At 37.7% G+C, this 22,694-nt stretch overlaps 3 protein-coding genes across 5 annotated transcripts; 1 reads left to right on the top strand and 2 right to left on the bottom strand.

The window, feature by feature from the left end:
- Positions 1-2,679: 2,679 nt before the first annotated feature.
- On the bottom strand, positions 2,680-5,869 carry LOC113582553. 2 transcript variants are annotated; one of them, XR_003411169.2, is made up of 5 exons: positions 5,758-5,869; positions 5,476-5,595; positions 4,981-5,149; positions 4,280-4,509; positions 2,680-2,955 (listed from the first exon to the last, which is right to left on the bottom strand). XR_003411169.2 is itself a non-coding variant. In XM_035523757.1 (5 exons), exons 3-5 carry the CDS (start codon positions 5,076-5,078, stop codon positions 2,952-2,954), a joined length of 264 nt encoding a protein of 87 aa, XP_035379650.1. In that variant the 5' UTR covers positions 5,079-5,149; positions 5,476-5,595; positions 5,758-5,869; the 3' UTR covers positions 2,680-2,951. The 2 variants fall into 2 exon arrangements, 1 of the variants encoding a protein (XP_035379650.1); XM_035523757.1 differs by having other exon boundaries at positions 5,049-5,149.
- A 3,274-nt stretch (positions 5,870-9,143) lies between these two features.
- On the top strand, positions 9,144-11,962 carry etfbkmt (electron transfer flavoprotein subunit beta lysine methyltransferase). The gene is made up of 3 exons (XM_035523484.1): positions 9,144-9,576; positions 10,230-10,360; positions 10,503-11,962. Exons 1-3 carry the CDS (start codon positions 9,293-9,295, stop codon positions 10,847-10,849), a joined length of 762 nt encoding a protein of 253 aa, XP_035379377.1. The 5' UTR covers positions 9,144-9,292; the 3' UTR covers positions 10,850-11,962.
- Positions 11,963-12,073: 111 nt separating this feature from the next.
- On the bottom strand, positions 12,074-18,623 carry amn1 (antagonist of mitotic exit network 1 homolog (S. cerevisiae)). 2 transcript variants are annotated; one of them, XM_027018402.2, is made up of 8 exons: positions 18,519-18,623; positions 18,324-18,422; positions 18,039-18,171; positions 17,782-17,911; positions 17,456-17,673; positions 14,646-14,702; positions 14,138-14,249; positions 12,074-14,016 (listed from the first exon to the last, which is right to left on the bottom strand). In XM_027018402.2, the coding sequence occupies exons 2-8, from the start codon at positions 18,386-18,388 to the stop codon at positions 13,940-13,942; spliced, it is 792 nt and encodes a 263-aa protein (XP_026874203.1). In that variant the 5' UTR covers positions 18,389-18,422; positions 18,519-18,623; the 3' UTR covers positions 12,074-13,939. The 2 variants fall into 2 exon arrangements, with proteins under 2 accessions (XP_026874203.1, XP_026874204.1); XM_027018403.2 differs by having other exon boundaries at positions 17,558-17,673.
- Positions 18,624-22,694: the final 4,071 nt, after the last annotated feature.

Here is a 22,694-nt window from a genome sequence, read left to right as displayed (position 1 = left end):
ATATATAAACCAATCAACTATTTTGGCCACACACTGATTACCTTAGAAGCTGCTAATGGAAGGCACAGCTGCTGTTCAGGAGGTGGGGAATGTGTGATGATAACCTTGGAAGATAACTGGTTCAGACCAGAAGGCGAGTCATCTGTCTTTGTCATCTATCTTTTTCCCTGTGATTGATTTAACATGCCCGTCTTGTTAATTTTGTTATACTGTGATTTCCATAAGTGAGTCTAATCAACAGGGGTTTGGCACACAGTGAAAAAGTGAAAAAAATAAATGCTAGCATGGCCAGATCAGACTTGTATACAAACACTTTACATTCACAAAAAAAAAAAAAAAAAAGATTACAATGTCAATTTATGTCTTTAGTTATTTGTTAAGTGGTGGTTTGTACAAAGTTTCACAGAAACAAGGACAGACCTTGCAGCTTAGTAGAGAGAGGTTTTTAAATATTTGATCTGTTTCAGCTTTTGTTGGATATATAGAACCCTTTAAATGTGTTTGACTGCTATCTTGTTGAATTTTACTTTGATGTTCACACCAGTATAGCAGACCCTCTTAATCTCCCTGCTCAGCTTGACAATGTGGTACAGCGGTTCAAGCTATCTTGCATCCTCTATACCCTGGACCCTTGGTGCTGGCTGCACTATAACCTGAGCCCTGGGCTACAGTGCATCCAGAAAGTATTCGCAGCGCTTCACTTTTTCCACATTTTATGTTACAGCCTTATTCCAAAATGGATTAAATTCATTTTTCCCTCAAAATTCTACACACAATACCCCATAATGACAAAGTGAAAAAAGTTTGGTTGGAACTTTTGCAATTTTATTAAAAATAAAAAACCCAAAAAATCACATGTACATAAGTATTCACAGCCTTTGCCATGACACTCAAAATTGAGCTCAGGTGCATCCTGTTTCCACTGATCATCCTTCAGTTGTTTCGACAAATTGATTGGCGTCCACCTGTAGTAAATCCAGTTGATTGGACATGATTTGGAACGGCACACACCTGTCTGTATAAGGTCCCATAGTTGACAGTACATGTCAGAGCACAACCAAGCCATGAAGTCCAAGGAATTGTCTGTAGACCTCTGAGACAGGATTTTATTGAGGCACAGATTGGGGGAAGGGTACAGAAAAATTTCTGCAGCATTGAAGGTCGCAATGAGCATAGTGGTCTCCATCATCTGTAAATGGAAGAAGTTTGGAACCACCAGGACTCTTCCTAGAGCTGGCCGCCCGGCTAATCTGAGTGATCGGGGTAGAAGGACCTTAGTCAGGGATGTGACCAAGAACCCAAGGGACACTCTGACAGAGCTTCATCATTGCTCTGTGGAGAGAGGAGAACCTTCCAGAAGGACAACCATTTCTGCAGCACTCCACCAATCAGGCCTGTATGGTAGAGTGGCCAGACAGAAGCCACTCCTCAGTAAAAGGCACAAGACAGCCTGCTTGGAGTTTGCCAAAAAGCACCTGAAGGACTCTCAGACCATGAGAAACTAAATTCACTGGTCTGATGAAACAAAGATTGAACTCTTTGGCCTGAATGCCAAGTGTTATGTCTGGAGGAAACCAGACACTGCTCATCACCTGGCCAATACCATCCCTACAGTGAAGCATGGTGGTGGTGGCAGCATCATGTTCTTCAGCAGCAGGAACTGGGAGACTAGTCATGTTTGAGGGAAAGATGAATTCAGCAATGTACATCCTTGAAAACCTGCTCCAAAGCGCCCTGGACCTCAGACTGGGGCGAAGGTTCATCTTCCAACAGGACAACGACCCTAAGCACACAGCTAAGATAACAAAGGAGTGGCTTCGGGACAAATCTGTGAATGTTCCTGAGTGGCCCAGCCAGAGCCCAGACTTGAACCAGATTGAATATCTCTGGATGGATCTGAAAATGGCTGTGCCCTGACACTCCCCATCTAACCTGATGGCGCTTGAGAGGTTCTGCAAAGAAGAATGTGAGAAACTGTCCAAAAATAGGTGTGCCAAGCTTGTAGCTCAAAAAGACGAGGCTGCAATTGCTGCCAAAGGTGCTTCAACGAAGTATTGAGCAAAGGCTGTGAATACTTATACATGTGATTTTAGAATTTTTGCAAATGTATTAAAAATAACCCCCCCCCCCCAAAAAAAAGAGAAAAACTGTCATTATGGGGTATTGTGTGTGTAGAATTTTGAGGGGAAAAATGAATTTAATCCATTTTGGAATAAGGCTGTAACATAACAAAATGTAGAAAAAGTGAAGCACTGTGAATACTTCCCGGATGCCACTGTACATGGTCAGATCTCAGAGTTTGGCATCCAACTCTGATATAGCAGAGATGTTGTTTTTAATTTCCTGAGGTTGTCTCCCTTACATGTACTAAATAACTACATATGGTTACAAAGTGGTGAAATTTGCCTTTTGGCTGCCCCAGATGCTCCTCTCAGGATGGTGGAAGGAATTCGGCTGTGTTTTGGGTTTGACCAGGAGCCCTGGCTCTCCCGAACACACACTATAGTCACTTATGTAAGACAGTACAGCATTAAATGTCTGAAACCCACCACCTCAGGCCTGGCTGCAGTACACTCTCTGTGGCATCCTGTTACTGCTCAGTGGGTCCATAGAATTATAATTTGAAAAGATTTTAGTGCAATGATTAGTATGCTATTTATATTCCATTATTGTGGATCATTGTCTCACTTTCAAAACAGATAATACAATATTGACATGCAGTCACAATTATGTGTCCTCAGTTAATAACATTTGCTCTGGTGTGATCTCATTTTAATAACATAACTGAGTTAATGTTGATTGAGTTAACTGACATAAATACTGTAGAAATGCTGACCATGACATGTTTAGTCTTTGGGCTCTGGTCCAGCATTGAGCCAGTTCTTCTCTGGATCACTGGATCACTGGAGATACCCTGTCTCCCAGCTGCCTTCTCTACTTAAACAGACTCTTCAGCTACATCAGAAAGAGGCACAGACAAGGCGTAGAGAAGGAGACATGGATTTGTTCAGTGAAGGAACTTCTCATGATGAACTTGCAAATGGTTGTACAGTGTAGTACATAAGAAAATGGACAGTGACACAAACATATTTTAGGTTAGACTTGACTACACTGGATTTAAAATAAAACACTCAAAGAGTACACAGAGTCTACTAACATTACACACAGACCAGGCAAATGGTCTGTGTGTAATGTTAAAAAAAGGTCTAATGCTGACAGAGAAATAATTGTTATTTCTGAACATGAGGATCAAGGAAGTGTCAGTACCAGTAAGACAGGACATTATGAGGCTGAAAAACCCCCACAAAATTCAGTTAGATATATTTCCATAATATTAGATATTATTATTGTCTGTCACTGGCCAGAGAGAGAGAGATGAGCGGGGCACAGCTAGGACTCTGAGGAAGCTGTGCATCTCCCAGCAGACTGTAAATTAGTTTACATTTAAAGGTTAATGGACTCTTTTTTTAGTTGTTTTTTTGTGTTTGCATTTATTTAGTTTAGTCTCCTGTTGTAATTCAACATTTTTCACTTAAAAACATAGACAATGATGTAGGCACATATGTATCAACTGTTGAGCAATTAATCCAGTCTATGAGATGACTGGAATTTTCTAAAATGACATCGACTCCACACTACCATATGGAGATGAATATGCCAGCATGACTTCAGAGAGTTTACCACAAGATGCAAACCACTGGTAGGTCTCAAGAACAGAAATGCCAGGTTACATTTGACTAAAAGTACATTTAAAAAACTGGTGCAACAATGAAATGAAGATTAGTCTGAACCAGACTGATGGGAAGAGGAAAGTGGGGAAAAAAGGGTAGAGATCTATTCATGATCTAACCCATGTTACCTCATCTGTGAATGATGATAGCCTGATTATTTAAGGCTGGCAGTGGAAATGGTTCATTTACTGTTTTTAATGGCAGTGCTTCAATTTTTAAGTGGACAGATGTATCTACCTGATGTAGCGCTAAATTCTATGGGCATATTGAATTTCCAAGGTTCTAAATGTGATAGTTTGATTTAAAATTAATGTCCAGTCAGAAATAAAAGCTAACTTTCTGTGTTTAACCTCATACAAACTGGGGGAGTTACCGTTACTCCCTTAACCCTCAATTGCTCAAGTTGTACTCAGTCATAATTGTAAGTCGCTTTGGATAAAAGCATCAGCTAAATGTATTCATTCCTTTCTTAGTGTCAGCAAGTCAACTGCATCTTGCCCATTTTGTATAGCTGAAGTGTTAATTATTAAGGTCTTGGTTAAGCTCACCTTAGTTTACAGCATGTCTCCCTCAGTTCTCTGAGCTCTGCCTGGTTTCCATGATCAAACACATCCATCAGATTCTCCTTCTCTCCAATCAGCTGCAACTGCTCATTTTCCAACAAAGTGATCTGACTGTTCTGGATCAGGCTCTCCGCTTCCAGCTCATGTAGCTGCTTCAGTACATGCCGGAGCCTATCTGTGATTGTGGTGAGGTCTGATGACAGGTTCTTATTTACCTGAGAACAAATATTTAGAGAAAAGACATTGTTGACATTATTTCCCACTCTCTTGCACACACACACACACACATAAATAAGTGTAGTAAGATAGATAAAACAGTTACATGGTGTAGAATGTATCTTCCGGAATGAAACTTACTGAGTGTAAGAGGTCATGGCTGTAATTAACATAATCTGAGAGACTGCTAAAACTTATATATAACCTCATTACTGACTCTCTCGGGACTAAAGATTCAAAGAAAATCTATTGCATTGCATACAAACATTGTATATACAAATAGAACTTTTAAGTGTGATTTATTTCACTGTTGGTTTTTGCATCTACACTGAGGATGAGAATGAATTGTTTCCTTTAATATTTTAGAAAACACTGACGGACTGTTTTCTGAACTCCCTGAACTCCCAGAATTTATTATGTACTAGTTTACTGCCAAAATGTACTGAATTATTACATATAAAGAGAATTACCGTTGAAAGGAACAGCAGCCTCTGGCACTTTAAGAGCAGGATTTCATATTATGTATGAAAAGGCTGACCTCCTCAACTGTACGCAGCTCTTCCCTCATTAGTAATGTTTTCTGTTGTTGTCTGCTGGATGGCTCTTGGCCTGAGTTCTCCAATACAGGTCAGCCTTCTCCTGCATGAACAATAGCCATGTGAAATAACCTTTTATTTTGACTGTTTGATTAGTAGACGCAACATGGATCATCTAAAGGACAGTTATTAAGTTATTTGTATTGTAACTAATGTTTACATTAATCCAAGCATATTGCATTTTTTAAGCATTAAGGCTGCAGACAGCCTTGTCTTTGTATCTTTTAGACTGTCTTTAAGTCATGAGGACTGAGCAGAGAGCAGCTCTTTTTACTGTGAGAAGGGTTTGGCAAGCAGCAGAAAAAAAAGTGTGTGAAACAGCACCATTGAGAAAGATGTGTATGTAATGCATGTGTGCCAACCACTCACTGGTTCTAGCTGGCCCATACGGTTGCAGCTGTCACTAAGATAATTCTGCAGATCACTCTGGGCCTGCATGCATGTGTGGAGGCTATGCTGCAGCTCCTCTACCTGGCTCAAAGCCTTCTTCTGGAACACAGCATGTAGACAAGATAGTAAACAGCCATTTGCAAATTCTTACTATGGAGAACATTTAGTACTCTGTGAATACATTTATTTAGTTTGATTACAAAGTATACTTCAAACAATGTGCTTGGAATGGGACTCTTTATATATCAGAAATGGACCGACCTTTTTAGGATAACAGAGTTGCTGCAAAGTCAAGCACTCTTCAGTTTCTATGGTCCCTGCTCTCTCCTCAGCCTCCCTGAGAACTTCCTTTAGCTTCTTTATCTCCCTCCCAGCGTGGTCCTGACCCTGTGATGATCAAATTCAAATTAAGAAACACAGTGAACGCTGCTTATACTTACACAGGCCGCCCACTCACAGCTCTTTGAACTCTCTCTCAAAAATAGATGTAACATGATATCAAAAGACATTTAAATATTTTTAATCCCATAAGACCTCTGAAGTTGCACATGATATAACACATCTGGTTTCAAATTTGCTGATAGGCTGTTCAGAAGAAAATTAATTAATTAATTAATTTTAAAAAGTGTATATATATATATATATATATATATATATATATATATATATATATATATATAAAACTGTATTTTTTATGGAGTGGTTGCAAGATCTGCTCAGGTATGGTAAAAGCAATATCAAATCAAAGACCAACCAAAATATTCAAAAAGGAAAATTTATTATTTACAAAAATCCAGCAATCACAAATTCTCATATCAGCCAACCTCAAAAGCTTATATGTGGAAAAACAGGAAATTAGGTGACATCACTTCTTGTCTTTGGGTGGGGCAAACTATTCCTGTGGGTTAATTTACATGCACACATACATACATACATACATACACACACACACACACACACACACACACACACACACACACACACACACATATATATATATATATATATATATATATATATATATATATATATACACACACACACACACACACACACACACACACACATACACACACACACACATACATATATATGTATGTGTGTGTGCATCTCAATCACATATGAACCATATGAACATACTGTGGTGGAGGATAGCTCACACAATGCCTTGGTGTGCTGCTGTGGGGGAGAAACCATGCACCAATAAGCATCTTAAATCAAATAGTTAAAAGCACCAACATATTGCACTGGGCACAAATGATCAGGTCCACCCACCAAAATGTAAAATCTGACCAATAAATGTTATTGAATCAAGGGGGGAAAGTACAATGCAACTTACCATTATACTGTATATAAGATTAATAAGATGTTAAACCTATCAAGGGCAACAGTGGACTTCCGAGAGAATCACTGAGACTTGCAGTCTTACTAGCTCTCACCTTGTTTTTAAGCTCCAACAGCTGAGCAGTGCACTGGCTGTGTTGAAGCTGGGCTTCCTTGGCCTTCAGAACCTCTGTCTGTGTATCCAGACTTCCAGAAGCCTCTCTGAGTTTCTGAACCAGCTTGGCCCTTCTCATGCTGTTCTCTTCCAGGGCAATTTGCATCTCAAGCCCCTGGGATGAGTGGGATTGTGGCGCACCATCAGGTGCCAGGCGGGGGGTAGACTGCCATCATCTTATGCCAGTTGAATCATTAGGTTTATTCCATACCAGTCACTGAGAGATCTAATACAGGCAAAAAGGTTTGTAAAATCACATACTGAATGGTTCAAGTAGACAGCATTGCCAAACTAATAACAGCACAAGCCAGATAGTCCTTTCTGATGGTTCATAAAGATAAAGCTATGGTGGAAATTATACAATTGCTTTCTGTTTGAAATCATTGCGCATAATTACTGGCCTTGTGCTGATTTTGGAGTGATGACCTAATCCAGACAAACCCATACAATTTCATGCTGAAGATTTACAGAACAATAGAACTCTGACAAACTATGAACACAATACAAAACTTTTATTGAGTGTAAAGAGGTAATAAAAACATAAATTTCATTTTACTTTTAAAAACATTGTTCCCAAGGGCAAATATACCATCCATATTTTTGTCCTAACTCTTGTTACACCTATATAAGATATTCAGTGTTCAGTGTTTCAGGACTTGTTGCAGGTGTTTTGGGAGCTAGGTGTGAGCAAAAATGCAGTCCATCTGGTGTGTCTCTAGGACTTAGTTGAGAAACACTTTGAGAATATAGAATACATTTACATATAACAAACTATGTCCAGGTTTTTATCTATGGGTCCAAGTATCAATTCAGCACTTACCTGATATTTAAATGGGCCAAGTGCAAAAAGAGAAATGGGGACTGAAGATCTGACAGAGTTCCTGAGGCCTCGAGAACACAGACCTCAGTTCCATTCCCAGTGACCCATTCTTACCAGTGGGGAAAAGATTCTGTCTTCCCCACTCCACTTGGCCATATTAACAACTGATCTGTGTAAAAGACTTGCTGTGCTGGGTAGAATGTTTGGAGTCAGCTGTTTAAATTATTATTGCAGGTGGAAACGGCTGCTTGTTTTTCCAGTGCATTTTTCCTGCCTCGTACCAGTAATATTTCATACAGCCTAGAGAGTTCTCACACCCAGCATACAAGGTAACACAATTCTACCCTAACAAAACCTTGTTGGTTTGTTGTCTTTTACTTGGCTCAGTGTTCAATAATAGTATCCAGTATAGATTTCTGTTTATGTTGAATGTTTAATGTTAAAAACATGGCAATGGTATGAAAAGGCATGCCTTTAACAAGGACTATAAGGCAACTTTAAAAGTCATATCCCATTCAGTGTATGTGATGACATTCACTGTGATCATGCTACTTCTGTCTGCAAGGTTTAATTTCTTCATTTGGTCTTAGTTATATTGCTAGTTAATTATGTGAGCACTCAACTAAAGCAGCAGTTGCCCAAATTATACATTTTCCTTCAGAGCTTAACCATCACATCTAACCAGAAAAAATGAAGCCTTATATACACTTTGATATGACATATCTGCTCATAGATACCAGTCACAAACGAAGCAGACAACAAATCAAATGAACAATGAAGAAAGAAAACATTATTTCAAAGGTCACTCTTGTTGTCATACTCATAGTTCCTTATGAACGTCTTACATATCAGTTTAGTGTGGACCTCAGCAACTCTAAGGACCATGGTAGAGATGGTTAGAGCCATACTTATGGTATCAATACTTCTGTTCCTGACATTTGCTTAGTGAATCAATACTTCACATAAAAATATTGATCCCATATGTTTATTTTTGAAATTGAAAGTGCACCTGGTGTCGGAAAAGTTAATAAATATAACTGGAGCAATTAAACAGAACAAGAATAAAAACCAAATGGGAATACCTCGCATTCTGGTGGACAAAGATTTCCCTGATTTATGTAGCCAAAAAGACTACGTGTTGGAGCCTTGGTATTACTTGATAATCAAATGGAGCAACTAAAAAAAAGAGGACGACACTGAATTTCGCTAGAAGGTGATTTGCAGTACTGAGGACAATTTTGAGACAGAATCTGCGCAGCACGTTTTACCCGAACGCACCCGATGTGGTTGAGGTCACGCGCACGTAAACCACATTTGCGCATGCTCATATATCATGTGGCGAAAAGATTTTCACTTGACGCTCTTAGCTGGTCGAAATAATAAAACTGATATTTGTTGATCGACGGCTGTTGCGTTGAGTTGAACGTCTCGTGTCTTTTGCTTATTCTATGGTGACGTGACTTAAGATAGCTTCTGATATGAAACGAATATTATTTATGGCCTTGCACATCAAGAATCCAATTCTGAGAAAAGTGTTTAGTTTTCGCCAATATATAACGCTACACAACTGTAAATTAAAGCAGGATGTAAGGCGTTTTATTGAAGAAAATACGGAAATAGTCAAAGGTAATAGTTTAACACCAGAGATCTCATTAAGACTTTTTACAACGAAATGCCGTTTTTGGACCGAGAAGCCAGAATTGTGGCCTTTCCCTGAGCCGTTTTGGGCTATATATTGGCCCGGGGGACAAGCATTATCCAGGTAACTACCTGCTACGTGTATGTCTAACTACGTATCATTTTCGCTGCCACCAAAAATTAGGCCCCAGTCTGAAGTAATGAACTAGAATTTTCTGTTCAGAGTACCGTAGGATTCATACGGAGCCTTACAGTCATTATTAGGACTCATACTGAATATATGTTTCAGGTAAGAACAGCAGCTTCAGCTATGATTTGTTGTAATAGTATAGCAGGAGTATAAGCATGAAGCCACAAGATTCTTCTTTAAAATTTACATTTATCTGACGCTTTTATCCAAAGCGACTTAAAATTATGAGTGAGTACAGCTTGAACAATTGAGGGTTAAGGGCCTTGTTCAGGGGCCTAACAGTGGTAACTTGGTAGTGGTGGGATTTGAACCAGCAACCTTTGGATTATAAAGCAAGTACTTTAACCACTGAGTTAAGCTTTAGACTCAGTTTTAAATTTTAAATGTGATTTAGTTCAACATAGTTCGAGAAAAGCATTATTCTTAGCACAGAGATTTTGATGTCAAACACCATATATGGAATTTAAATGCCACATTCTAAATTGTTTTTGAAGGTGGACTGCATTCTCTTCTGACACAGACTCAGTGTTTACCTGTCCAAAAGCATATTACTTCTAATTGTGTTTCACTCCGTTTCCTATTTTCAGGTATCTCCTAAACAACCCAGAAGTATCAGGAGGCCGAAGAGTATTAGATCTTGGATGTGGCTGTGGAGCCTCTGCTATTGCTGCCAAACTCACTGGGGCTATGCATGTAGTGGCCAATGACATAGATCCAAGTGAGACATTTATTTTCAAGATTTTCTTAAACAAGATATCTCAGTCTACTTTACCATGTAAATGTTAAGTTATTTAATGCAAACATTCTGCATAACTCAAGTTCATCTGATGCCTGAATGACTTCAGTTTTTTTCTTTGCAGTTGCTACAAGTGCCACACAGATAAACTGTGAACTGAATGGATTAGATCCCTTGCCTTGTGTGACAGAGAACATGATTGGATCAGAACCGGAGAAGTGGGACCTCATCCTGTTGGGAGACATGTTCTATGATGAATCTCTTGCAGACAGCCTACATAACTGGCTCCAGACGTGTATTAAGATCCATGGAACACAGATCCTCATTGGAGACCCAGGACGAGCTCAGTTTGAGAACCATAACATCAAAACACTGCTGCATAAACAGGCAGAGTTTGAGTTACCCAACTCAGTCAAAGAGGAAAATTATGGACTGACAAGTAGCACAGTCTGGCATTACTTACCTTTCTAAGGTTATTACACACAAAAGCACTGTTGATGTGTCATCAATATTTACTATTATTTATTTAATATACACATTAAACCCTGAATATTAATGCTATGAACATTGTTTATGGCAAATGAATTTAGGAAAAGACAAAGTATTTATAATTTGTACCTTCATAACATGTAGTTATGTTCCTTTAAAAAAAAAAAAAAAAACACTTATTGGCATCCCTGAATGTGTTACTTTGTGCATTTTCTCTTTGAAAAAATGATAGCACAGTTAACCCATAATGAGAGAATACATGGCATATGAAGATCATTTGCATCATCTGCATGTTCAAGGATAAACTGCTTTTCATGTAGACTTGAAGAATGTAATAAATCTCCAAACCAAAACTTTATTTTAAGGCTATACACAAATAAGACACCTATGAACTGAGGTGGAAGAGACAAGTAACCATACATAGCATCGTCATTTGCCTATATTAAGGTGCAGCAAATAGTGATGTGTCTTTAGTGTTTAATTGCCCTTACATTTTGCCGAACGGCAAGTGAACCAAAACTAGGACTTGCCATATTTAATCAATTTAAAAATGTATATCCAGATCTCCTTGAGATTCCTCAGACTCTTTATTTCATATTTGTGAACTCAAGTCCCAGCAGTCAAATAAACATGTCCCTTAGTTTGATTATTCACATTTTACTGTCCAGCAGTAAAATTAACACCAGCTAACTGAACTAGCAATGTAGTTCAGTCATGTAAATGTTAAAAACAATTGTCAACTTTTCATTTTCATTAAACAAGTCAAAAACAAAACAGCCATAATAGTATTTTATCTCCTATTCCTGTTAATGTTTTTAATGTGGCAAGTGGTAGATAATACCATAAATAATGAAATGACAAACTGAACACTACAACTGCTTCTATTGTAATAGTTGTCTAGTGCTGTGTTGCACTTGTCAGTTTACTTTTACATGGCCATTAGCTAGTTCTTTTCATCGTCGCCCCTGAAATTAATTCCTTGTCATTCTAGTCTGTCACCCCATATAGGCTTTCAGTGAGGGGATAGGAATGAGCACTTTTCTGTGGATCTGGAGGTATACTTTATATATTTATTCATACTTTACATTTAGATTTTAGATCTGCAATCATGTTTCAGGAACAAAATGTATTTTTTTTCATGTATTTTATATATATATATATATATATATATATATATATAAATAAATAAATAAAGCACAGCGTAACCGCTCTTAATCTGCACGTTTTATTTATGCCAACAGATACAAAGGTCAAAAGGATACAGGGATTCATTACATTTGCAGCAGGGCACACAGCTCAGACAGATGATGTTGTCTACTTTTAGGTTTCTAACCTGTTGACACTGTTTACACCATGCATTAACGTGTTTCATATCTGGATTTACACACCGTTTCCATTTTTTTTTCCTGGAAAGTTCCTTGCGGGCTATTTCCAGTGTAAATACGATCAGAAATCGTCCATCCAGCTGCAGCCCTGCAGACAAGCCCCTGGTTGGGCAAAGCGGGCCAGAAGCTTCGTGGTGGGCGGAGGTGTTTGCCAAGCGAAAAAAGTTGATGAAAAGCATGTATATATACAGAATAATTAAACAACTGACATTTTTGGTTAATATGACTAATTTTGTTTTTTTACCAAAAGACAGTGAATCCATTTTACGAACGGCTTTTTGTAATGCTAACCACATAAGTGGGCTTATCGTTATCTAAATTAAATTAGCTAATAATGTTATCGCTAATTAAAAATATGTTCCGATTAATGTTTACCATTATCCAAGTTAGCTAGCTTGCTATACTTGGCGAATTGTTGGTTAAAATTCTTTGTCAGCCCCGTCTGCGATGTCGAAGACTGTTGGGCAGCTGTATTTACGTTTGCACTTGTATGAATTAATTATTATTCCGTTTACACTTGTATTAATTGCAATCAAGATTCGTCTTTGACCACCTCCGAATGTGGTTTGAGTGATCGGCTCACAATGCGTCTTAGATGTGTTTACGTCTGGGTTTTCATTTCATGCTGCAGTGAAATCCAAATGTGATCCAATCAACATGTTAATGCAAGGTGTAAATAGGTTCTGTGGTCACAAAAGAAAGGAAATCAGACGCAGTTTTAGCTGAGGTTAAGATCAGGAGTACAAACGGTCACAAATCCATGTTTCAATATATACAAGAGATAGTTTAAGCATAAATATCACATAAATAATCAAAATATCCAACTGAATCTTGTCAAACGTTAAGTTCTTTAAACCATTTTCAACAATTCTTTGAACTCCTTAGGCTTTTTTGCTAACTTCATATTTCAATTTGTTTTCATAATTGATGACCCCATTTGTATATAGTGGTTGCTTGATTTATGTTTTAAATTACTTTCCCATACACACACAATAGTATAAGAGTTTAAAATCTTCAAGACTCAGATAAAGGGACCGTAATGTATTAGAATATGATAAAACTATTCCCTTATTATTTATTAATTTTGTTTCAACACTTTTACTTTGACTGAATGTTAGATTTCTGCCATATTTCAAGATCCATTTGATAAATGTGTTATTTTAATGGCCCTTTTTCTCTTTACCAATACATCCATTAAGATATAGACATTATAAATAATAATTATTTTAATACATCAATATCAATACAAAACCAAAATACAATTTTGAATTAGAGTAGATAAATGTGCAAAAATTCTCAAATTAGCAAATATGACATATCCACATCACTGAAATTAGATCAAATCTACACTGACATAAGATGGCAATTTTATCTGTTATTTGCTTTCAAATTTTTTAGACAGTTAAGTAAAGAAATTCACTGTTCAGCAGCTCTGAACACATCTAAGGAGGCCTTAGATAAGGCCTTATGCTTTTCAGAAGTCTTCAGAAAAATGTAGTAGAAACTATGCCTTCTTTGATTTCTTCAAACAAAACTTAATTTACAAGTTTTGTTCCCCAGTACCTAATGATACCTCTTTTCTACATGTATGTACTGAAATAATATGACTAACTTTAAATGGAAACTTGCGTAAATGGAAACTGCTGTACAATGTTTCAGATGGTTCAGAACCTTCAGAACCACACACTTACTCATACACAGTCCAGGAGACCTGCTCGATCTTATTTGGCCCAATAAAGTTATGGAGTGCTTCCCTGGATCTATCTAAAGGAAAATGTAAAAATTTTTGTTGGATCCAGTAGAGACATGCATTCAAAAGAATATGTTACAGGTAATTAAACCTGAAACAAGATGGATTAAAATAATAGTAGATCTTACAACATACCTGTAATAAGAGGACATCCATGAAAGTTGAATATCCTAATGTTGACACAATTTGAAAGAACAGCAGCCACAGCATTGTCTGTCAAATTACGACATCGTATCATTCGTAACTCCTGTTTGGGAATAAATGTACCAAGATCTTAATTTAAGAGAACGAGGATATATAAAATAAGTGTTTCTCTGCACTTGGCTTATGTAATTATAGTAACATATTAAATACTATAGTGAAGACTGCAATATGAATTCCTTGAAAACATCCTGACACTTCTTAATACTCTGCAAGGCACTGAGTACATCCATCCCAAGCACAAATTTTATTCTTTATATTGGTTTATGGTGTGCTTCTAGCAGCAAAACAGTAGAGAATTTATTTCTCTGTCTACTTTTCAGTCGGAACAGTCAACATTTTTAGTGGTATTCCATACTTTTGTATTAGATGAACACTAATGAACGAACGAACGAACGAACACACACACACACACACACACACACACACACACACACACTACCTTTAGGCTTTGGCAGCACACTCCAGTTGCAAGACCAATAACACCTTCATCAGTGACCTATCAGAACCCAAGTATATGTTAGTTTGAAAGACAGTTACTATAGACAGAAAAATACTATTTATAACTTAATCCACACAGACAAAACCAGTTTTGGGGAAATCTGAACAAAATGTCTGCAATAATAATTCCAATCTGAAGTACTACTTGAAAATTTAAAATAATTTAAATTGATGCTGCATAAATTAAAGGAAAAGCAGAGAAATTAATCATTTATAGCCATTTCAGCTTTAAACATAAACCAAGTGTCAAGTGTCATGTCTAGAAATATTTTAAGAACTAATGTGAAATGTTTTAATAAAAGTGAAATTGATATGTAGTTTTAGATTAAAATTTTTGTCTTGAATTCCTCTGATCTGTTAAACACTAATATTACTGCCTTTGGTCCAAACCTCAGCAGAAAGCTAGAGTAACTGCTATGACAACACTATCTTTTTTTTTATCCAATTTCGAGGATAAATGGTATTAATATGTCTTTTCTTCAGTTGATGAGAGTAATGAACCCATTATGAAAATTAACAAACAAGGGCCCTCTTATAAACAGATCATTTTAAATTGCTCATACAAGAAACTAAATACATTGTCTCTATGTCATTATTTTGAATACAAGTATAAAAATTAAACTAGATAAATAATGTTGCAATTGTCCTTTACTGACACATATATTTAACGTCACTCTGCTATTCATCTGGGCTGGGATTCCCAAAAGTATAAGAACACAGTCATCTTTAAATGGTAGAGCAGGTTTCACATGAACACTCTCTCTCTTTCATTTAAGATAATCTTAACACTGATATAGTTTCCTACAATGCAACTCCCTTTTCTGTGGTTTTTTTTTCCTTATACAGCTGTATTAAAGATCTCTCCTGTGTCATGTTAGCATGCCTATTCTTAGATAAGGGATAAGATATGTCAAATATGGTTTAAGCTACTGACAGACAGTGGCCTCATTTTTGATACTGCATATTCTATCACATCTGAACATGTTGCACCAGCTGTCATTTGGATATTTCCACTTAATCATCTGGTTTGCCATATACAGTGGTGTGAAAATGTTTGCCCCCTTCCTAATATCTTATTTCTTTTGCTTGTTTGTCACTTAAATGTTTCAGATCAAACAAATTTTAATATTAGACAAAGCAAGTAAACACAAAATGCAGTTTTGTTTTAAATAAAAAAAGGTTTTTATTATTGGGGGGGGGGGGGGGGGGGATCCAAACCTACATGGCCCTGTGTGAAAGTGATTGCCCCCTAAACCTAATAACTGGTTGGGCCACCCTTAGCAGCAACAACTGCAATCAGTCATTTGCAATAACTGGCAATGAGGCTTTTACAGCACTGTGGAGGAATTTTGGCCCAGTCATCTTTGCAGAAGATGCAACTTTTGTCTCATTAGACCACAGAGTATTTTCCCCCAAAAGTCTTGGGGATCATCAAGATGTCTTCTGGCAGAACTGAGACAAGCCTTTATGTTCTTGGTGCTCACCAGTGGTTTTCATCTTGGAACTCTGCCATGCAGGCCATTTTTGCCCAGTCTCTTTCTTATGGTGGAGTCATGAACACTGACCTTAACTAAGGCAAGTGAGGCCTGCAGTTCTTTGGATGTTGTGGGGTCTTTTGTGACCTCTTGGATGAGTCATCACTGTGCTCTTGGGATAATTTTAGTCAGCCAGCCAGCCACCCCTGGGAAGGTTCACCACTGTTCCATGTTTTCACCATTTGTAGATAATGTCTCTTGCTGTGGTTTGCTGGAGTCCCAAAGCTTTAGAAATGGCTTTATAACCTTTTCAAGACTGATAGAGCTCAATTACTTTGTATCTCATTTGTTCCTGAATTTCTTTGGATTGCAGCATGCCATCTAGCTTTTGAGGATCTTTTGGTCTACGTCACTTTGTCAGGCAGGTCCTATTTAAGTGATTTCTTGATTGAGAACAGGTGTGGCAGTAATCAGGCTTGGGTATGGCTAGAGAAATTGAATTCAGCTTTGCAAAGATGTGATAAACCACAGTTAATTGGGGGGGGGGTAAATCACTTTTTCCACATAGGGCCATGTAGGTTTGGATTTTTTTCCTTGATAATAAAAAGCTTCATTTAAAAACTGCATTTTGTGTTTACTTGTGTTATCATCAAACAAATATTAGACAAAGATCTGAAACATTTAAGTGTGACAAACATGCAAAAAAAATAAGACATCAGGAAGCGGCCAAACACATTTTCACACCACTGTATATATGCTCATGTTTCTCTGAAAAAAGTGTGATTGCCTTTTAGCATCTCTGAGAAACATGCCCCAGGGCCCTGAGGAAAGACAACCAGACCAGGCAGCGCATATGGTGGGACCAGAGGGACAGGTGAAGGAAAATAGGGGCATTTTTCTTACACACTATGATGCTTTTTGCTCTAGGACTCCTCCCATTTTGTGTACCAATGTGCTTTGGTGAGACTTTTTAAAACCTGATTTAATATAAAATTTGTGTGTGTGTGATAAGATGGGCAACAAAAACAAAGTCAAGGAACATTTGTTTCTTATTTCTTGCCATTGCCAACTCTTAATTCCAGTATGATTGTTATAGAGCTGTTTCCAGTGCTAAATCTATGACAATTCAGTGAACTTTTAAGGATTTGCTGAGTGTGGCATTGCACAGTTGTACAAACTAACTTTACAACAAATTTTAAAATACTTTTGCTATCAAAAGTTTCACAAATGACCAGGTAGGATCACTAGTTCAGTTAATCAAAATTATTTTAATTACCTCTGTCCCACAAAAATAGATGCTGTACAGAAACCTACAGTTGGTTCCTAGTTCAATCAAGGCTATATCAGTGATTGCCGTGCATCTCCCGAGAGAAATAACCTCTAGCCACTTGCAGTTACGTGCCAGAGCCTGGACTCCCAAATCAGTTACAGCTGGACACTCAGTGAGATCAACTACTTGAAGACATGGGCAGTGGGATGCCAAGGCCTTGAGACCTAGAGCACATATTACCAATTTAGTATTATTGGTTTGTTTTTGTCTTTAAAAAAGTACATTCATTTGTGCAATGTATTACACAGTAGCTGTTAATTAATACAACCTACCTTCTGATGTGATGTGTATACATCTTCTAAGTATTATAGTCCTTAATTGCCGACAATGGATTTGTTTAAGTGTAGAGTCTGAAACCTTGCAGTTCTCAAGTTGTAATGTGCGAATTCCTTCATGCAGGACCTGTAAACAGGCCAATGAACGTGAGAGAAAGATAACAGACCCAGCGAGCACTGAATAAACTGTGGTAAATCTGAAAATTATTATACGTCCAGCAGAACAGCTGGACGATAGCAACCGATATATTTACCTGTCTTATATTTAAATCGGTGACCGTGCCTTTAGACGTCATTATTCGAATCAGCTTGTCCTTCACGTTACACGGCAAAGTTCTGATACAGTCGCTGTAGACGTCAACATATTGAGCTACCCTGACAGCGCTCCTGTGAAGAGATTCTGTTTCGGTACTCACGATTTTTTCGTCGGTGTTTTATCAACCACTACTAGAGAACCTAATAACGTCAGGTCAATGTTTGTTGTACCCCGTTCATGTACAATAATGTTAGACTGGCTATAACTAGAAAATGTTACTCACAGATCTAAAAGTGAATCTACCGTTGACATCACTTTTCTTGTGCCTTGATCACATTCGTAAGGCATGGAAGGCTGCACCGCAAGCTTTTGTCTCACAGACCTATAAAACCATATAACATTAGTCTGGAAGTAATCAAAAGCTTCGTCACCAAGCTATTTACCTGTTTGAGTGTAAACAGAAAGGTTTGAAAATTACCAGAATCTTTCATCAGATCAGACAGTACGTTATAGTGTCAGTGTATTTACGTCCATAGAAAACAAACAACTGTGACAGACATGCGCATCAACGTTAAATCAGGATCGACTTCCGCTCGTGGTGGGCAATAGATTTCAAAATAAAGGTTGGAAGGAAACCTACAGAAATATCTCATTTGCAAATTAGATATCTACAGTATTAGAAACATTACAACGTGTGCTTTTTAAAAGAATTGCATAAAATAATTAAAAATTGTATTTAAAAAAGCACAGTCCATATAAAAATTGTTTACAAATTAAAAAATTTGTTTACTCCTAGAAATGCATTTATTTCAGGACACAGACGGTTTGCACCTTCTAGTCTGCTATTTCTTCACCACACTGCATAAAGCTTATTTTGAAAAGTCATTCTGCTTTTAGGGTTCACACCTCCCACCTTTTTTTGCTGTCATAATGTAAAATCACTCTAGCACTTATATTTTTCCAATTTCCCTGATTCCCAATTTCAAATTTATTTGCAGTTAGAAACTAGCCCAATCCTGTCCATTTGGCTGTGTATATATATCTCTTCCTATTGAAACTTCGTATCATGTTTGTGGGCTTTATGATCATGGTGTAAAAGTCAACTATACTACTTTGATCATTATAAACTCTCTCTCTCTCTCTCTCTCTCTCTCTCTCTCTCTCTCTCTATATATATATATATATATATATATATATATATATATATATATATATAAAACAATTAACAATATAAAAATTAATAATATAAAAACATTTTAATAAGCAGTAAATAAAAATATTTATTCCAATATGAAATCCTAATAAAGTAAAATGACCTAGAGGGATTGCATCAGTAATTTGGGATTGTTTTTTGAGCAAATATAAGTTTTATAAATAGACCTCAAGCATAGAAAAGTAAAGCAAGTGGGTGATGAAGCCCCTGTGTTTGCAGTATCTGAAGAAAACGTGCCTGTTGTTCCTGATCCGAACATGCCAGATCTCATTTTGCAAAAGGAGTTGGCTGTGACTCAGAGAGCCAACAGCACCCTTTTACATTGCTTCAACCTCACAGATTAAAAAAAAGGGAAAAGAAGCTACATGCTATTGAAAGTATTACATTGAAAATTAAGTTTTAATGTGGAAGTGGTCTTTGACTGACCCTAGTGAAGAGTGGAATGCAATCATGAAAATAGTGGCTCCAGATAAATGCTGTGCCCATATTTTATTTTTAGCTCATGATCATCCATTGTCAAGTCACCTGGATGTGTGAAAGACCACACAATGAATTTTGGAAAAAAAAATTTGGCCGTCAATTTGAAAAGAGATAGTTAACTACTGTCAATCTGTCAATCTTGCCATACATACCAACTGCTTGGGAAACCATACCAGGTTATCCCCCCTGCACCTTTGGTTCCAATTCCTGTGGTTGGTGAACCGTTTGAATGAGTTCTCTTAGATTCTGTAGGGCCTCTGCCAAAGACGCAGGCAGGACCTTGCTACTTGTTGACTTTAATGTGTACCACCACTAAATACCCAGAAGCAATCCCTGTGTCTTAACTTAAATCTAAAGCTGTAATAAAGCTTTGATTACATTCTGTATTACCTTTGGCCTACCTAAATGTATCCAATCTGACAGAGGGACTAATTTCACCTCAAACCTATTCACCCAAGTAACACGTGAGTTAAATATCCAACACCACCTCTCCAGTGCAAATCACCCTCAAGGTGCATTGAAAAGGTTCCATCAGACTTTTAAAAATATGCTGAGGTCTTACTGTGTTGAGTATGATAAATACTGGGATGAACGTGTTCCTCTGCTTCTTTTTTGCTATCCATGACACTGTTCAAATGTCTTTGGGGTTCAGCCCTAATGCTTTGCTTTTCAGATACACAGTGCACAGCCCACTGAAAGTTTTATATGGCCAGTGGTTGTGATCCAGTCCCAGGACTAGTGTTCCCTTTTACATGTAGAGCATTTAGCTGATGCTTTTTTCCAAAGCAACTTACAGTTTTGACTGAATACAACTTTGAGCAAATGAGGGTTAAGGGCCTTGCTCAGGGGCCCTATACTGGTAACTTGGTGGTGGTTGGGCTTGTACTGTCAACCTTCCAATTACAAGTCAAGCTCTTTAACCACTGAGCTACCACTTCCACTTTGTGATTTTTCTGCTAAATTATGTCGATAATTGTACACATAGAAAACTACGTGGATGTGCATTTCAATGTGGATGGGGACTGAATGTGTTAGTGTCCTGTTTTCTTGTCATCATCAACCCCTCATACCCTAGCTACAGTTATGGTTGCTGTTGAGTATTCACCAGAGCAAGATGGGTTACATCTGGCTTGCAACTGTCTACGGTGTACACGTCTACCCAATTCAGAAGCCCTACAATGTCTCCCAGAAAAATTGTCAGACTTGTCACCCTCAGCTCAGAATGACCTCCTTGCTCTGATTAAGAGATAATCATCACTCTTTTCTGATACTCCTTTGTGTACTTCTGTTGTTTAGCATTATATAGATGCAGGCTCACACCCTCTAATAAAACATCCATATCAAGTAAATCCTTGTAAATGTGCTTTGTTGAAACAGGAAGCAACATACTTGCTTCATAATGGTTTAGCCATCCACAGTAGCAGCCCTTGGTGTTGCCCTATCTCCTGGTTCCAAAACCTGAATGAACCTTTAGCTTTTGCAAGGATTATCATAAAGTGAATGATATTACAGTGCAGGATTTGTTCCCTATGCCTCGCATGGAGGACCGCATCAAAAGATAGGACCTGCTAATTTTATGAGCAAGCTCAACCTCCTAAAGGGTTTTTGGGAGGTGCCGCTTACCCCTCATGCCTCAGCTTTTGCCACCGCTGATAAATTCCTGCAGTACACAGTTGTGCCTTTTGGTCTCAAAAATGCACCTTCAACCTTTCAGCGACTTATGAATATTGTGCTAGGCGATATCCCAAATTGTGAAGCCTACCTGAACAATGTAGTTTTTAGTCATATGTGGGAACAGCACCTGCATGTGATTTTGGTAAGGGCAAGATAACAGTGGTTGGCCATGGGATGGTTCATCCTCTGGATGCCAAAGTACAGGCCATTCTGTCCTTTCCTGTCTCAGACAACAAATGGAGTCTCAGATGTTTTCTAGGCATGGATAGTTTTTACAAATGTTTTTGTAGAACATTTCTGTAATTGTGATACCCCTAATAAACCTACTCAATGAGAAAGTTCCCTTTGAGTGGTCCCCTATGTGCCAGGATGCTTTTGATGATATCAAAGCGTTATTATGCCATACTCTTGTTCTTGCTGCAACTGACTTCTTGTGTCCCTTTATGTTGGAGGTTGATGCTAGTGGCATAGGTGCTTTCCTCATGCAGGAGTATTGCTTCTCCCCTTGATTTATGGTTTCCTTCACCCATTGTTGGTTTGGTTGCTAGTTAATATATGTCTCATGTATATAATGTCCTGTATATAGTAGTTACACACTGGTGGTATGGAGTGGCTGCCATTTTGTTTGGGTGTGAATTTCTGTTTACACCAATATGGTCAGTAAATGTTTCTTTTTGTAGGCTTAGTCAGTTGACCTTTTGTTTCTAGTGTGGTTTTGTTTGTTGTGTTAGTCTGGGCTACTCCTGAAGCTATTGCAGCAGTTTCTTGTATATATCTGTATCTTAACACCAAAACTTGTAAATGCACTTGACCTTTGTTGTCAACCCATTTGTTTGGTTTGCATTCCATAACTCATTATTACTGCTGTTGCACTCAAACCCAGCCTACAGGGTCATAACAGTTGATTGATTGAGGAGCATTAGAGTCCTATTGAACTGCTGTTTACTTTTAAATCCATTTTTTCCTTTTTTATGGTGTCCCGTACTCCTGATGCAGTGAACCCTGTACTCCGCCCTTGATGCAAAACCATGTTTAAATCCTGAGATTCTCGTGGAATATACCATCCTTTGATGGGGAATCCTTTCACAAGTCAACACTTCTACTACATACACAACAATAAATCCAGCTGTCATTTTTATGTATTAGAAAAAAAGCAAAACACTTAAGAAAAAACTACATTCAACACAAATCACATTACATAATTTAAAAAGCAGTTGGGGAACTCTTTAAATTAATTTGAACAACTACACTGTTTAAACCATCAATAAATAATGAAAATAACTACTG

The sequence above is a fragment of the Electrophorus electricus genome, chromosome 2 (genome assembly GCF_013358815.1).
Source record: "Electrophorus electricus isolate fEleEle1 chromosome 2, fEleEle1.pri, whole genome shotgun sequence".
NCBI lineage: Eukaryota > Metazoa > Chordata > Actinopteri > Gymnotiformes > Gymnotidae > Electrophorus > Electrophorus electricus.
The sequence above is the reverse complement of the archived record's forward strand: the minus strand, read 5'-3'. Positions and strand labels throughout refer to the sequence as shown.

What these genes read in the sequence shown, in the direction of transcription:
- LOC113582553 (XM_035523757.1), bottom strand. Translation starts at nt 5,078, where the DNA reads ATGAGGGAAGAGCTGCGTACAGTTGAGGAG. An exon ending in AGCTGCGTACAGTTGAGGAG is followed by an intron (nt 4,510 to 5,048) that starts GTCAGCCTTTTC and finishes ATTTGTTCTCAG; the next exon opens with GTAAATAAGAACCTGTCATC.
- etfbkmt (XM_035523484.1), top strand. Translation starts at nt 9,293, where the DNA reads ATGAAACGAATATTATTTATGGCCTTGCACATCAAGAATCCAATTCTG. An exon ending in GGGGGACAAGCATTATCCAG is followed by an intron (nt 9,577 to 10,229) that starts GTAACTACCTGC and finishes TCCTATTTTCAG; the next exon opens with GTATCTCCTAAACAACCCAG. An exon ending in GGCCAATGACATAGATCCAA is followed by an intron (nt 10,361 to 10,502) that starts GTGAGACATTTA and finishes TTTTCTTTGCAG; the next exon opens with TTGCTACAAGTGCCACACAG.
- amn1 (XM_027018402.2), bottom strand. Translation starts at nt 18,388, where the DNA reads ATGCCTTACGAATGTGATCAAGGCACAAGAAAAGTGATGTCAACGGTA. An exon ending in TGTGCTGCCAAAGCCTAAAG is followed by an intron (nt 14,250 to 14,645) that starts GTAGTGTGTGTG and finishes ATTCCCAAACAG; the next exon opens with GAGTTACGAATGATACGATG. An exon ending in TGGATGTCCTCTTATTACAG is followed by an intron (nt 14,017 to 14,137) that starts GTATGTTGTAAG and finishes ATTTTCCTTTAG; the next exon opens with ATAGATCCAGGGAAGCACTC.